We start from the raw sequence: 13566 nt of genomic DNA on the forward strand, positions 1-13566 counted from the left end.
GCTCACATGAAGAAGCCCACATGCTTTAGAAGACTCCCAAACGCAGACATTCTTACACAAGGGAAGTGGGAGTTCCCCAGTTCGGGGTGGTGTGGGGAACTCTGCCGAGTGGCACAGGGGAAGATCCTCCGCACATGCTCGGATGTAATTTGCTTCCACAACCTTGCTTCAGATCTGATGGAATCATTCGATCATTCTCCATACGGGGGCATAGCAAAAGGACCCAGCCTCGAAAGGAGGCTGTCCTGTGATAGATAGATAGATAGATAGATAGATAGATAGATAGATAGATAGATAGATAATTGTTCTGTGTTTATCTTCAATCAAGAACTGTGACTCGCACAGGGACACAGTGGGTGGGCTCCTTCGAGGGCAGCTGATTCTTATTGTTCCACATTCTAAAGCAGAGGTGGGCAACTGGCAGCCCGCAGGCCGTGTGTTCCCCCACCCATGGCGGGTTTTGCACCCTCCCCCGCCCCCACTGAATTTGTCGCCGTGGGTCAACGAGAAACCACCGCGATTCTGCAAGGCCGCTAGGCACACGGGGAGCGTGCATCTTCTTTGCAAGCCGAACTGTGCTCCCAGAAGCGCCCCTGGAACGCAATTCTACTTGCCAACGAAGGGTCCGTGCTCCGCTCGTGGCCGTATAAAACCGCTGTGCGTCGAATCCGGCAGCAATCACGGCAGAGGTGGGGGACAGCTTCCTGAAGTTACCGAAGGGGAAGCGCACACCACCACGCCCCTCCAGATGTTGCTCACCCCTGCTTTCAGGAAGCGCTACGCCGTTGGAGCGTCTCCGCTTAAAAGGGGGGGGGCTAGCTGAAGGAGTTGGCCGCAAGTCGCCAGGATCCAAAGTACTTGCTACCCCTGAGGTCTTTTCTACTTAATTTTTGTGAACCGCCCAGAGAGCTTCGGCTGTTGGGCGGTATAAAAATGCAGTAAATAAATAATAATAAATAAAAATAAATACTTTTCCAGTGGACGGCGGGGATGCAGAAGAGCGGAAATCAAGCCACCCAGCAGTCACGAAACAATAGAAGCGGTTACCCCCCCCTCTTATTTCCTGTTAAATATTACAGTTCTATTTTATTTTAACCTTTTGCTGGGCAGATAGATAGATAGATAAATAGATAGATAGATAGATTCACATGTTGTTTGGGGAGGGGGATTGCAATGCCAATCATTCTTTCTCTTTCTCTCTTTCTTTCTTAATAAAGTCCACCACCTCTCCCCTGCAGGTGCCGGCAGTTATACCTCGGGAATGTTTCACAACCTACTCTCCCTCGCCCATCCCCAAACTGGGGTGCTTAAGCAGAAATCCGGCCCAGGGGACGGCTGCCACCCAGCCTGCCCATGTGATGCAAATTTGCATTTTCCCCCTCCGGAGGGAAAGCAGCAAAGGGGAGGGGGGCGGAGAGTGAACTCTTCTTGATGGGAGTTCAGCCTCTCCGTTAAGCCGCCCCTCGCCTGAAATTGAAATGACATGGGAAGGCTGTCAGGCTCCCTCTCTCCGTCTGTTCTGCCGACGGTACGCAAGGATCACCATCTGTGTGTTCTCTCCCCGCACTCACACACTCCTGTCGTGCCCACGAGCTTGTGCCGAAAGTTTTGAGCGTGATAATTCCCAAACTGCAAAACGGCTGGGGGGGGGGGGAGCCGCGAGAGAGGACGGACCGTTTTCCTAAGAGAAGGAAATGAATTAAATCGGGAGGCCGTTTTGGACTGCAGCTCCCATAACCCCTGGCCACGGGCCGTCTGGTTGGGGCTGATGGGATTTGTAGTACAAGACGTGTAGATGGCACCAAGTGGCCTACCGGGGAGTGAAATAACAGAAGGATCCCGTTACGTTCCTCTCTCACCTTTTCTTTGAGTTACTCAAGGCATCCTGCATATATGCCCAGCCGTTTTATCCTCGCATCAACCCTGTGAGGTAGGTTAGGCTGAGAGAGAACGGCTGGCCCCAAATCACCCGGTCTGTTTCATGTCTGAGTCGCATTTTCGGAAAGCTGAACCTCTGTATGAGTCGCTGGCCTCGTCTCCTTATGATCAACCGCTATGAGGTGAAGGAAATTCTGCAACCTTGCGTCGAAGGTGTGATTCGATTGCTCAGTTGCCCTTGGCCTAAAGAGGCAGCGGAGTTCTCTCCGCTTCCAAAGGAGGCTGCCCACTGCCTCTCTGCATGAGGCCACTGCTATCAGGTTGGCTGCTTTGAATCTGGAGATGTGCCCAGAACTGCAACTCAAACAGAAACCCAGTGGGGGGCTCCCCTAAAGATAGCTTATTCTGATTCTTTTGTACTCTTAAGGGCCCAATCCAACCAAAATGAGGCACCTGTAACAACCATCCTTTTCAGTAACAAATTAAGCCTGCACTTAAATGTCTTCCATTCAGCTGGATGGGGTTTAAAGTACTTAAATCCAGCTTTAATTCTGCCAGGGTGGTGACGGGTTACGCACTTTAATTTATTTTTTATTTATTTATTTGGAAGATGCTGTTATAAACACAGTGTTTTGTCACGTAGATCCTCACAGTTCCTTTTCTCTCTCTCTCTCTCTCTCTCTCTCTCAATCCTTACAGGTCATGCAATATTTAAACTCACATATCTAAGCAACCACGACTACAAACATCTCTTCTTCGAGTCGGACGCTGCCACTGTCAACGAGATTGTGCTGAAGGTAGGCGGGAGTCCAAAATGGGGGGCGGGTATTTATTTTATTTTATTTATTTATTTATTACATTTTTTTATACTGCCCAATAGATGAGGCTCCCTAGTCAGCTTGCAATTAAAACCGTAACATACAGCAAGTCAAAATGTAAAACTTTGAAAGTTAAAAAAATACCAGATAAAACCCAAAATGAGTTACCGTCCAGGGAAAGTCTGTCTGAAAAGAAACGTTTAAAGGAGGTGTTTAAAAGACGTGCGTCATGCGAACCATTCCTAACTGTGGTGGCTTCATAACATTGAACTAAACTGTTGTGTTTCTCAGAAAACTGCTTTCAATGGGAGGCAAATGACGAGGCTTGCTAAGTAATCCACAAAGCTTTTATTAAGCAACAAACGTCTCTTCTACTTGAAGAGAGTCTAACCTCTTGGAAACGCCCCCCTGGGCAAAACTATGCAAACTAAGCAAGACAATTGTCCGCTCAAGAAGAACAGGAAGCCCCTTCCCAAACGCCTGTAACTTCAGAGAGCCTGGTGTGGAGGCAGGTTCTGGCGCAATCCTAGTCGGACCGACTTTCTCACACCTTCCTTCCGCGCCGTGCATTTCAGCTTCCAGCAGACCCTAGCATCAGCTAGCTTGTCAGGGCTCTCTCCTCCAGAAGAAAGCTCACTTCCCACCGAGTGTGTAGGATTTGGCCTTGAGGAGATAAGCTCTGGAGAGAGCTGACTCCCAGCTGGGGAATCGCCTGTGAGAGCTTCCTCCCACACTGGTACAGGCTGGCTGGTGTCTGGCGCTGCGTCTTCTAGTTCTGAATCTGATTCTGATTGATGACCTGAAACATCTTCTCCCAAAACAGGGGCATTAGGGTTAGCCATGACATAAACAGGCTCACTAACCATTTGCTACAAAGGGTTTTGTGGCCTAACCATGGCTTAGTGTGTTGTCTGAACAGGCCCAGTTTTTTCCTCCGTTCTGCAGCCCTGGTGGAACGGGGAGAAGGAAATGGGTGCAGCACACACACACACCTCGACTTAAGGCCCACATTGCCTGACACACATCCTCCGAGGAAGAAGGTTTTGCAATCCCAGCGAGGGACCTACTCCAACAGCGGGGCTGCTTTGGTGCTTAAAATGCAGGCTGAAAACTCTGTGCCACGAATGCAGAGTTGTCTACTTCAGCTTATCCTGGTTTGGTAGGTTATGGGTGAAACCCAACACCTATCCCTGACGCTGAAGGCTCACACCTGCTGATCACAGGGAATCTCATTCAGCACTCCCTTTCCCGAGCACCTCCGGTTTTTGACTTCTGAGAATTCACCGAGCGTGGCTCATGCATTTGGAGAATTAAGGGCTAGAAACTTGCTTAAAAACAAACAAACTCTTTTAGAGTTCTGACTGGTTCTGTCTAAAACCCGGAGTGGATTCACCGCCCCACTGACATGGCACCTTGAAGAGCTCCTTTAGAGTTCTGACTGGTTCTAATTAAAACCCGGAGCAGATCCACCGCCCCACTGACATTAGAGCCCCCAGCCCCCACTGCTTGGTGCCTGCGCCTTCATTTCACTGGAGACGGAAACAGGGTCCCCCCCCTCCTTCCCTGACCACCCCCACCCCCCCGGTCCTCCAGCCAAATTGGGAGCCCCTCCAACACTCACATTGCAGGTTGCGGCGTTGGCTAAGCCGTGACTCTTTGTGAAAGATTTAACAAATGGGAGCGCATCTTCAGCCGGGCGAGGAATATTTAAACATGCGTCCCACTGCGCCCGTGCCCGGCTTTTATTGCTGCCGTTCGTCTTACTCAAAAGATTTCGGGAGCGTTCCATTAAAAGCGCAAGCCGGCTCTTGACATCTGAATAACTTTGGGGGACCGGGGTTGGGTGCCGGTGTTGTTGTTTTTAGCTCCGAGATCACGGGGCGGAGCTGGGGAGCGTGTCCACTTCAATCCAAGCGCTTGAACCGCCTTCCTTTCGCGCCAGCAGGTCTCCCGTCCCTCACACCATCCTTCCGTTCATTTGCATCCTTTAAAAAAAAAAAAAAAAAAAAAAAGCCAGATCTTTTTATTTTATTTTATTGCAACGGTTTACTTCTTTTTTTATTATTATTTAAGGAAATACAGCTCACTGTACGTCCGGGTTGATTTACTTTCCGAAACGAAGGCGCGCTAACGCTGTTGGAAGGTTAAACGGAACTTTCTGCCATCCATTATTTTTATGGCAATTTAAATTTTTTCGAGTGATCAGCTTTATGGGCCATTTCCAGTCCTTAACGGGGGTCCCTCTCCCCTCCCATGCAAAGATTCTAGAAGGCCTCAATAATTGACGTAGAATAAGGAGCCTTCGTTCTCACCCACCACCTGAGCAGAGCGAAATTTCGGCGCAAAACCTCATGCGTTTCTCTCCTTTGTCTTTAGCGAAGCTCTTATTATTATTATTATTTATTTATTTATTTATATAGCGCCAACAATGTACTTGATGCTGTACAGAATATACAAATAAAACCGCAGTACCCTGCCTGGAGGCTTACAGTCTAAAATCATGAAGGTGGGGAAGAAGGGGTTACACGAAACAGAAATAAAGGAATAATCATAGCAACGAGAACAGTTTCTTCCTTTTGCGCAGAAACTCTTGCAACCCTGGGAAGGTTTTCGACGTCACTTTTCGGAACCCTGAATTTATTTATTTATTTATTTATTAAATTTATACAGAACCCTCTGATCCTAGAGGTAGCATTTTTATTTATTTATTAAATTTATATACCGCCCCATAGCCGAAGCTCTCTGGGCGGTTTACAAAAGTTTAAAACAGTGAACATTAAAAAAGTATACAAAATTTAAAACCATCAAAAATATTAAAACGACAGTATCCATTTAAACAGCAACAGTTCTGGGGTCCATTAAAAAACAAACAAACTCAGCATATGTTGTTAAATGCTGTTAAATGCCTGGGAGAAGAGAAAAGTCTTGACCTGGCGCCGAAAAGATAACAATGTTGGTGCCAGGCGAGCCTCATCGGGGAGATCGTTCCTTAATTGGTGGGCCACCACTGAAAAGTCCCTCTCCCTTGTTGCCATCCTCCGAGCTTCCCTCGGAGTAGGCACTCGGAGGAAAGGGCATGTCGGCTCGGGTTGACTCAGCCTTCCATCCTCCCGAGGTCGGTAAAATGAGTACCCAGTTAGCTGGGGGAAAGGTAATAATGGCCAGGGAAGGCAACGGCAAACCACCCCGCTATAAGGCCTGCCAGTTAGCTGGGGGAAAGGTAATCACGGCCGGGGAAGGCAACGGCAAACCACCCCGCTATAAGGCCTGCCGAGAAAACGTCAGCGAAAGCTGGCGTCCCTCCAAGAGTCAGTAATGACTCAGTGCTTGCACGAGAGGTTCCTTTCCTTCTTTCTTCCCTTTGATTTGTGGGTACAAAAAGGACGCGTTGAAATTAGGGTCCCGTTTCCCAAGATGGTGCTGTCCTGATCGAATTTAGCACTGGGCATGGGTTTAGCAACTTGAGAAGCTCAACTTTTTGTTTGAAGAAGAAGAAGAAAAAAGGCTTTAAATCTGTAGAAACAGAGCTCCGTGGGCTATGCCAAGAACGTGGGCAAACTTCCGCATCACCAACCTGGCCAGGTGCGAAACAGGGAGGGAGGAGAGAGGCGTTAATGAATTAAGGGACAGGATGACTCTTAAGCACATGTTCAATCCAGCGTTTTTTATATTCAGTTCCAGCACTGGGCTTGCATTGACAAATCCACTCCTGGCACTCCCTCCCCTTAGCTCCTGTGAACCCAAAGCACTCACTGGGTGAGGAGGTTGCCTGCTGTGCCTCTTCATGCTATGGTCTTAACCTCCATCTATCAGCCCTCCGCTAGGATGGGGAGGTAGTTTTGCTGTCTCTCTGCACAGAATCGTGTGTGATTAAGTTATTCAGCCATTGACGCACAGGCACAGTGGAATTGCTTGTCCTGGGTGGAGTCTGCCTGTTGCCTCTCTGCATGAATCGATTGTTCTGAGTTTGTCACCTTGGAATGATAACGGGGCACACCCAGGGCAGTGACTCATGCAGAGGCACAGTGGAGGAAGTGCTTCTGAGAGCAGGCCCAATCTTACCGCCGACTGTAAATCATTTGGGGCACAAGAGTGAATGGCGCCTCCATTTCTAATCCTGAGACTAAGACATATTTCGGGGCCACACTGGCGGAGAGAAACCCTTGAGAGACAGTGTGGGAAAGGGGGTTTAGAGTGTTGGACTAAAACCAGGGAGTCCTGAGTTCAAATCTCCACTCTGCTACAAAGCTCGCTGAATCGCTTTGGGCCAGTCACGCTTTCGCTTGGCCTAACCCACCTCACAGGGTTGCTGTGAGGAGGGAGAGAATCATGTATGCCGCCTTGAGCTCCTCTTATAAACCGGGAGTGGGATAAAAAGTAAAACGAGTTCAGTTGAATTGGAGTAAGACGGCTCGTGCAAGTGAGCGAAGTCACACGGCCCTAGTGCAACTCGTAATCTTGATTTTATTTGTTTTGTTGGCTGTTTTGCAAATTCCCTGACTATTTACATGGGGGGAGGGATGGGGATCGAATCAGACTGCTCAAATGAGATCGTTTACATGATCAGGAAGCAAAGGTCCCGAGGCTGTATTGACTGAGAAGCCTCCATATACAGCTGCCGTAATCTGCAACGGAAGGGAAACACCTCGCAGTGCATAAAATTGGGCAAGATTTCATGCCACAGCGTATTAACCAGCTAATGGCGGAGCAAAGGGCATCTTTATCTTTTGATTTTTGCATTAACCTTCCATTAAAATTATCTATGTGATTATTGCCCAGGCGCCAGGAGATAATAAATTTTAAGGAAGAGCCGGCTTGTTAAACATCATTTAAAAATGCCTTCATCAAGTAACATGGGCCAAAACATGCCAGACGCGCAAGAATGCCAGGAATAGTGGGGGCGGATGACGACACACCTTTTATTATTAATGGACCAGGCCTGGTGTGGCCGTTCCTTTCCTGATATTTGTCAGCCGAAAGAGTGTAATTGATGCCAGCTTTCTGGTTCTTAAAGAACAGGAGTGTGAGGTCTATATAGCACATCGCCATCGTAGAAGATTGCCCAGGGACACTTCAAGCCTGCGAGAATCAATGCAAAAGTTCTGATAGAAAATATTGGTTGGGTTCCAAAATCTACGCCTTCTCTACCCACTGACCTCACCTGGGAAGCAGCATCAGACACCTTTGAAAAAAAGATTCTCTGGGGATATTCTATGAGGACAGGTTTAAAATCTGCAACAAGGGTTCTCTCTCTAGAGCAGCCTGTCCTGATCCGGCACCCTCCAGATGCGTGTTGGACTTCAGCTCCCATCATCCCCATCTTGCTTGGCCAGTGGCATTTCATGGAGGGAGTCCTGCCTCCCCAAGATTTTTTCTTCTTTGGTAACAAACAGAGTGCCTCCCATTACACACACACACACACACACGGTTTCTTCCCATTGAATCCTTTCATATCCCATCCCACACACTTCTGTGGGGAAAAAGGTGTGAGAGAGAATTTAGAGGGAGGAGGGCAGGAACAGAATGGGAGAGTGAAAAAGGGTGAGAAAACAGCCCCTTCAAATTTAAAAGGCCAATTGCTAAATGAGCAATTTCTTGCACGCCCGTGATTGACCACTCACAGAAGTTTGTGGGATTATTACATGACGTCGTCAATGACCAGGACGTGTCCTGCGCTATCCCCTGGAAATCCGATTATGAAAAGATCCACTTTTAAAGTGGCAGCATCCTAAAAGAAAGCAGGATCTTCCGCCACTAGATGGCGCTGTCTCAATGGACCTGAACGGAGGGGAAGCATTCAGTTCAAACCATGTGGTCGCCCCTCTCTGACCGTATAATGCAGCCCATAACAATCACGCAAAAGAAGCAGGAAGCATAAAGCCCCAGGACCACCCCTCCCTACACACACACAAAACAATGTGGTAAACACACTATTCAGCACCCTGAGAAATGCAACATTTGGGTGTTTCGGTACTGGTCATTTTTTTTCCTCCTAAATAAGCAAGTTTCTAGCCCTCATGAATACAAAAATGGAGTGAGCAAACATCAGAAGTGGTGAAATGTCGGAAGCCCAAACTAGGGTGGGGGTCTCATTTTCCAACGTACGTGGGCTTGGTTTTAAAGCTGAAATGTGGGATGAAAACCCTCTTGTTCAGGGAAGCTCTTAGTCAGCATACCAAAATGGCGCAAGGCGGCAAAAAGTCAGTGGGACTTGCGTCCAGGCAAACGTGCGTCCAGGCAAACGTTAGCCAGGTCTTGGCCACCATACTTTAGAAAGGAAGTGCATCTTTTTTCATCTATTATTATTATTATTATTATTATTATTATTATTATTATTATTATTATTATTATTTTAGATGAACTATATCCTCGAATCCCGTGCCAGTACAGCCCGGGCGGATTACTTGGCTCAGAAGCAAAGGAAACTGAGTCGTAGGACCAGCTTCAGTTTCCAGAAAGAGAAGAAATCGGGACAGCAGTGAAATCCAGGCTGGTCTGGAGTCCAACTGAAGAGACTGTGCATGCACGAGATGCCCCTCCAATAGCCTGGGACAGGAGGGGAGTCCGTGCGCTCTGCCTGCTAACGGCCCATGGCCAACCAGAGCAGAAATTGTTCTTTTTCCAGGTCGGCATGACGAGGGCCACCTTTGGCAACGGGCGTCGCCCTTTGATGGAAACGATGAGCCATATCAACCCCAAAGAGGGCCGCCGGACCTCCAAGGCCTCTGGCTGGCGCCCAGAAGAGGCCCCTCTAGGCTTGACATCTTGTTTGTGTGTTTGTTTTTCTAGAACTCTCTAACGTACAACCACGAGGGAAGCCGCCGCTGGCTGGCTGAGTGATCCGCAAAAAAAACCAACCCCCCAAAGGCGAAAACGTGGAACGGCCCCCACCCGTAACACGCGCCCCCCCCCCCCCACGAACGTATCGCTTGTGACTCGATCAAATTTCTTAAAGACAGACAAACTTGTAGGTCAAATGTATCCATTTTTACTACTAATAAACCAGTTGTACTCTTTCTCAAGGTCTAATTTCGGCATTTGATTCTTCCGGGGTGGTGGGGTGGAGGAAACGGCCCAATATTATTGTCCCAAATTCACGTTGAGTTCGTGCCCATTTCCCCCACACACACACTTTGCTCCAGTCTGCTTTCTTTTCAGGACCGTACAGGCGGGGGTCGCACGGCTGCGGACAGAAAAGATGGCTCCACAGGGACGCACGCGCCAGGAAGTACCGGCTCCTCCGCCTTCGGAAGACAGGACGACGTTTATCATTATTCTTCAGCATTTTTGAAAGCAGGCGTTTCTTATCTCAGATCGAGTGTAGACAGTACGCTTCCGATGTGATTGTGCATGCTGAGATAACGGGCTTAATTAAGAAATTTCGGCGGGGTGGGTGGAGAACAGAAGTGAGGGGCTTTGACGTTCCCCTTCGCTATTTATTCGCTGGAAATTCCCCCAATCGCTGTGGCTGAAGATGCCGTTTGCTGCAACAGCGCTTTAAAGGAGAGGTTGAACAGAATATCCGTACAGGGAGAGAATCAGATACTCCTTCCTTGCCAGCCGCGGCCTAATCCCAATCTCGTACACGCTCATGCACACACACACACACACACACACTTTTTCTGATCAAAACCTGTCCTAGATGATCACGTAATAAATGTATTGTCTATTTGTGGTCTCAGAAGCAGCAGTTAGTAGCATGATCTTGTACCAATGAAGACCCCAGGTAGGGTGAACTTTATGTAATGTTCTGCCATGCCGCAAAAAAACCTCCTTCCGCATAGAATGCTAGCAAAAGGCTGTGATAGGATCTTTCACCCTGATTTAATGCGCTCATTTGCAGGGAGTTGAATGGAAAGGCGGCGGCGTCCCCCCCTCCATGTGCCATCTACCACTTTTTCCCCATCTCATCCTCCTGTGTGTGCAGGCCAGAACTCTGTAATCCTTACAACAGCCTTGTAGGGTAGGTCACAATTAGTATGGTGTGGTGCCCAGAACTGGACGCAATACTCTAGATGAGGCCTAACCAGGGCCGAATAGAGGGGAACCCGTACCTCGCGTGATTTGGAAGCTATCCCTCTATGAACGCAGCCCCAAATAGCATTTGCTTTTTTTGCAGCTGCATCACACTGTTGGCTGTTGAGCCTCTACCTCTCCAATGGGATGGGTCCTTCTGTTCTTCGGGAGGCCGTTCTTGCTTTCCACAGGTGATGGGGTGAAGACTAAATTATAAGGCCCGAGCCAGCCGGACGCCGTGTCCTGGGTCTTGCCTTCTGGGCCCCAACTGCTGACATACTGTGGAAGGAGCCCATTTCTTGCTGGGCTTTCCTGTGCAAGGCCCAGACAAACTTCGGAGCACTTCGTGCCCGGGGGTGTGGGAAACCCAGGCTCTCGCGCCCAACCACTGGAAGAAACCGGAGGAAGGGACCTCATTAAGGCGATGCTTAGGTGCAGCCCGGCAAAGATTAATGGGGGCAGTTATTCACAGAGACACGTCTGTAATGGAACCATGAATTTCCAGAGGAATCTGCCTCCCGGAGTTGTTGCTACATTTCAGGAGGGAGCTTCGGCTGAAATTAATGCTGCTTAAATCATCGGCTTGGGCGCCGCGCGGCCTTCTCCACGGCCTCTGCCGCTCCTCAGCGCGGGCAAGTGTTTTTACAATGCACCAAAAGGGAGAAGGTTCTCGGGGGGGAAAGGGGGTGCTCCCCAACTGCGGTTCTCAAACCATCTGCCTTGAAGGATCCCTCCCTTACACACACACACACACACACACACACACACACACACACTTGTTAGCTTTGTTGGCTGAGCACTCTTCTGTGAGGAACACACACCCCCTGCTCGTTGCAAAGGATTCTGGGAGGACATGCGGCAGTCCTCGGACCAGGCCCGCTGGGACTTTAGCGTTGCCCCACTGTGTCCAAAGATACCTCGACTAAGCCTGTGTGCACCAGTTGCTGGGGAACATGGTTAGCAGGGTGCTGTCGCACCTGTGTCCTCCTTGTTGGTCCCTGGCCAACGGCTGGTGGGCCACTGTGTGAACAGAGCGCTGGACCCTCTCTCTGATCCAGCAGGGCCCTTCTGATGTTCTTATGACTCGCCCTTGTGGCAGACCAGGTCCGGAAAGATCCATAGCGGCGGGCACGCGGGCTTCCGGAGAAATGCGGGCACCGTTATTAGGACCCTTGCTAAGCTTCCCCAAGGCGGTTTGAAAGTAGATTGTAAGCCTATGCGGCAGAGTCTTGCTATTTACTGTTTTACTCTGTACAGCACCATGTACATTGATGGTGCTATATAAATAAATAATAATAATAATAATAATAATACCCCAAGCGTCGCCTCCTCCCGAAATGCATGACAAGGGCATGAGGCAAGGCGTTGACGGTCGATGTTAAAAAAAATTTTTTTTAGCATTTTTGCTTGTTCTTCTTTAAAGAGCAAGTTCCTAGTTCATGTGAGTGTGCAGAGGCTTGAAAGTATGTGAATAATAATAATAATAATAATAATAATAATAATAATAATAATAATAATTTATTTCTTACCCACCTCTCCCTTTGGATCGAGGCGGTGAACAACTTTAGAGACAATGCCGTAAAATACATAAAACGGATTAAAAACACATAAAAATGATACAACATTAAAACAACAATCAAACATCTTAAAATTGGACTGGGCAGGCCTGCCGGAAGAGATCAGTCTTTATAGCCTTCTTGAATTCGGAAAGGCTCTTAAGTTGACGAATCTGTCCCGGCAGGGCGTTCCACAGTCTGGGAGCGGCAGAAGAGAAAGTCCTCTGGGTAGATCCAGGATGTCTGGCCTTAGAGGTAGGGAAGGACCTGCTCACCTTCCCAGGGTTACCTGGCAAGATCAGGGCCTTTTTAAGCAACCCTCCACAGCTTTATGGACGAGCAACTTACTTTTTTAAATGTGTTGTTATATTTAATAGATTTACATGCCATTTACCTTTTTTAATATCTATATCTATCGATATGACTGGTTGCTGTTGCTGCTGTTGCTGTTTTTAAGCTGTCTTCCACCGGACAGGGAATTCTACACCTTACAAGGAACAAATCATCAGAGCTGGCTTGCCTGCCTTCCTTGTTGCAGGACTGCCTTGGCAATAAAGTCCTGAGGTGTTAAAATGCACTGCTTCTCCTGCCAGAGGGTGGAGTAACGTGTGTGTTATTATGGTCGCTCTTGATAGTGAATGTGGTGATGATGGTGGTATTAATAATAATAACAACAATAATAATAATAATAATAATAATAATAATCCCCTGCAAGCAGAAAACTACAGGGGGAGTGGTTCTTGTGTAGCCAACTTCCTTTTGCGCTAGTTTTCCACTTGCAAGGAGTTGCTGGTCTTTTTTTTTAATATCGAGAGGAGCCTTTAAAAATATGATCACCCACTGTGCCAGTGTTTTGCAGAGGGTTCTGGGGCTAATGGAACATCTGCAGCACTGGGCAGGCCTGTTGGGTGAAAAGACTGAAATGGTATAGTCCCCTCTACTACCATAGGACTGTACCACCTCAATCGGCAGCATGTGCAGGCCTAGGCTGAGGGAGGCCTGTCTTTGGAGCTAGGACAGAGATGCCTCCTCCCGAGCTAATCCCGTTCCCTCCTTCGAGACGGGCAGAGAGTCCGCTGCCTCCGTGCCAGGCAAGCAACTGGTTAAAAGGGGGCTCCCGTCACGTTTTATTTTCTCTGCACACCTCTTGCTTTAAATGTAAAAATCTCAACAGGGTGATGCTAGCTATAAAAAGCCCTAAGCATGATTTGTGAACTCTCCTAGCCTTGGTAATCTCATCAGAGTAATGGGATTATATTTCAAATCGCCCCGGCCTGTTCATTACACATTTAAACTCC

The 13566-nt window shown here is 48.3% G+C and overlaps 1 protein-coding gene across 3 annotated transcripts in view; it reads left to right on the forward strand.

Annotated features, from left to right (window-relative positions):
• Window positions 1-9712, forward strand: part of MAPKAP1 (MAPK associated protein 1) — a 176328-nt gene extending 166616 nt beyond the window's left edge. For all 3 annotated transcript variants that reach the window (XM_063144547.1, XM_063144546.1, XM_063144545.1), the window contains 2 exons: window positions 2578-2675; window positions 9053-9712. In XM_063144547.1, coding sequence (XP_063000617.1) covers window positions 2578-2675; window positions 9053-9178 — 224 coding nt within the window. In that variant the 3' untranslated portion in view covers window positions 9179-9712. The remainder of the gene's footprint in view (window positions 1-2577; window positions 2676-9052) is intronic.
• The last annotated feature ends 3854 nt before the right edge of the window (window positions 9713-13566 follow it).

The sequence above is a fragment of the Elgaria multicarinata genome, chromosome 19 (genome assembly GCF_023053635.1).
Source record: "Elgaria multicarinata webbii isolate HBS135686 ecotype San Diego chromosome 19, rElgMul1.1.pri, whole genome shotgun sequence".
In the NCBI taxonomy this organism is placed as follows: domain Eukaryota; kingdom Metazoa; phylum Chordata; class Lepidosauria; order Squamata; family Anguidae; genus Elgaria; species Elgaria multicarinata.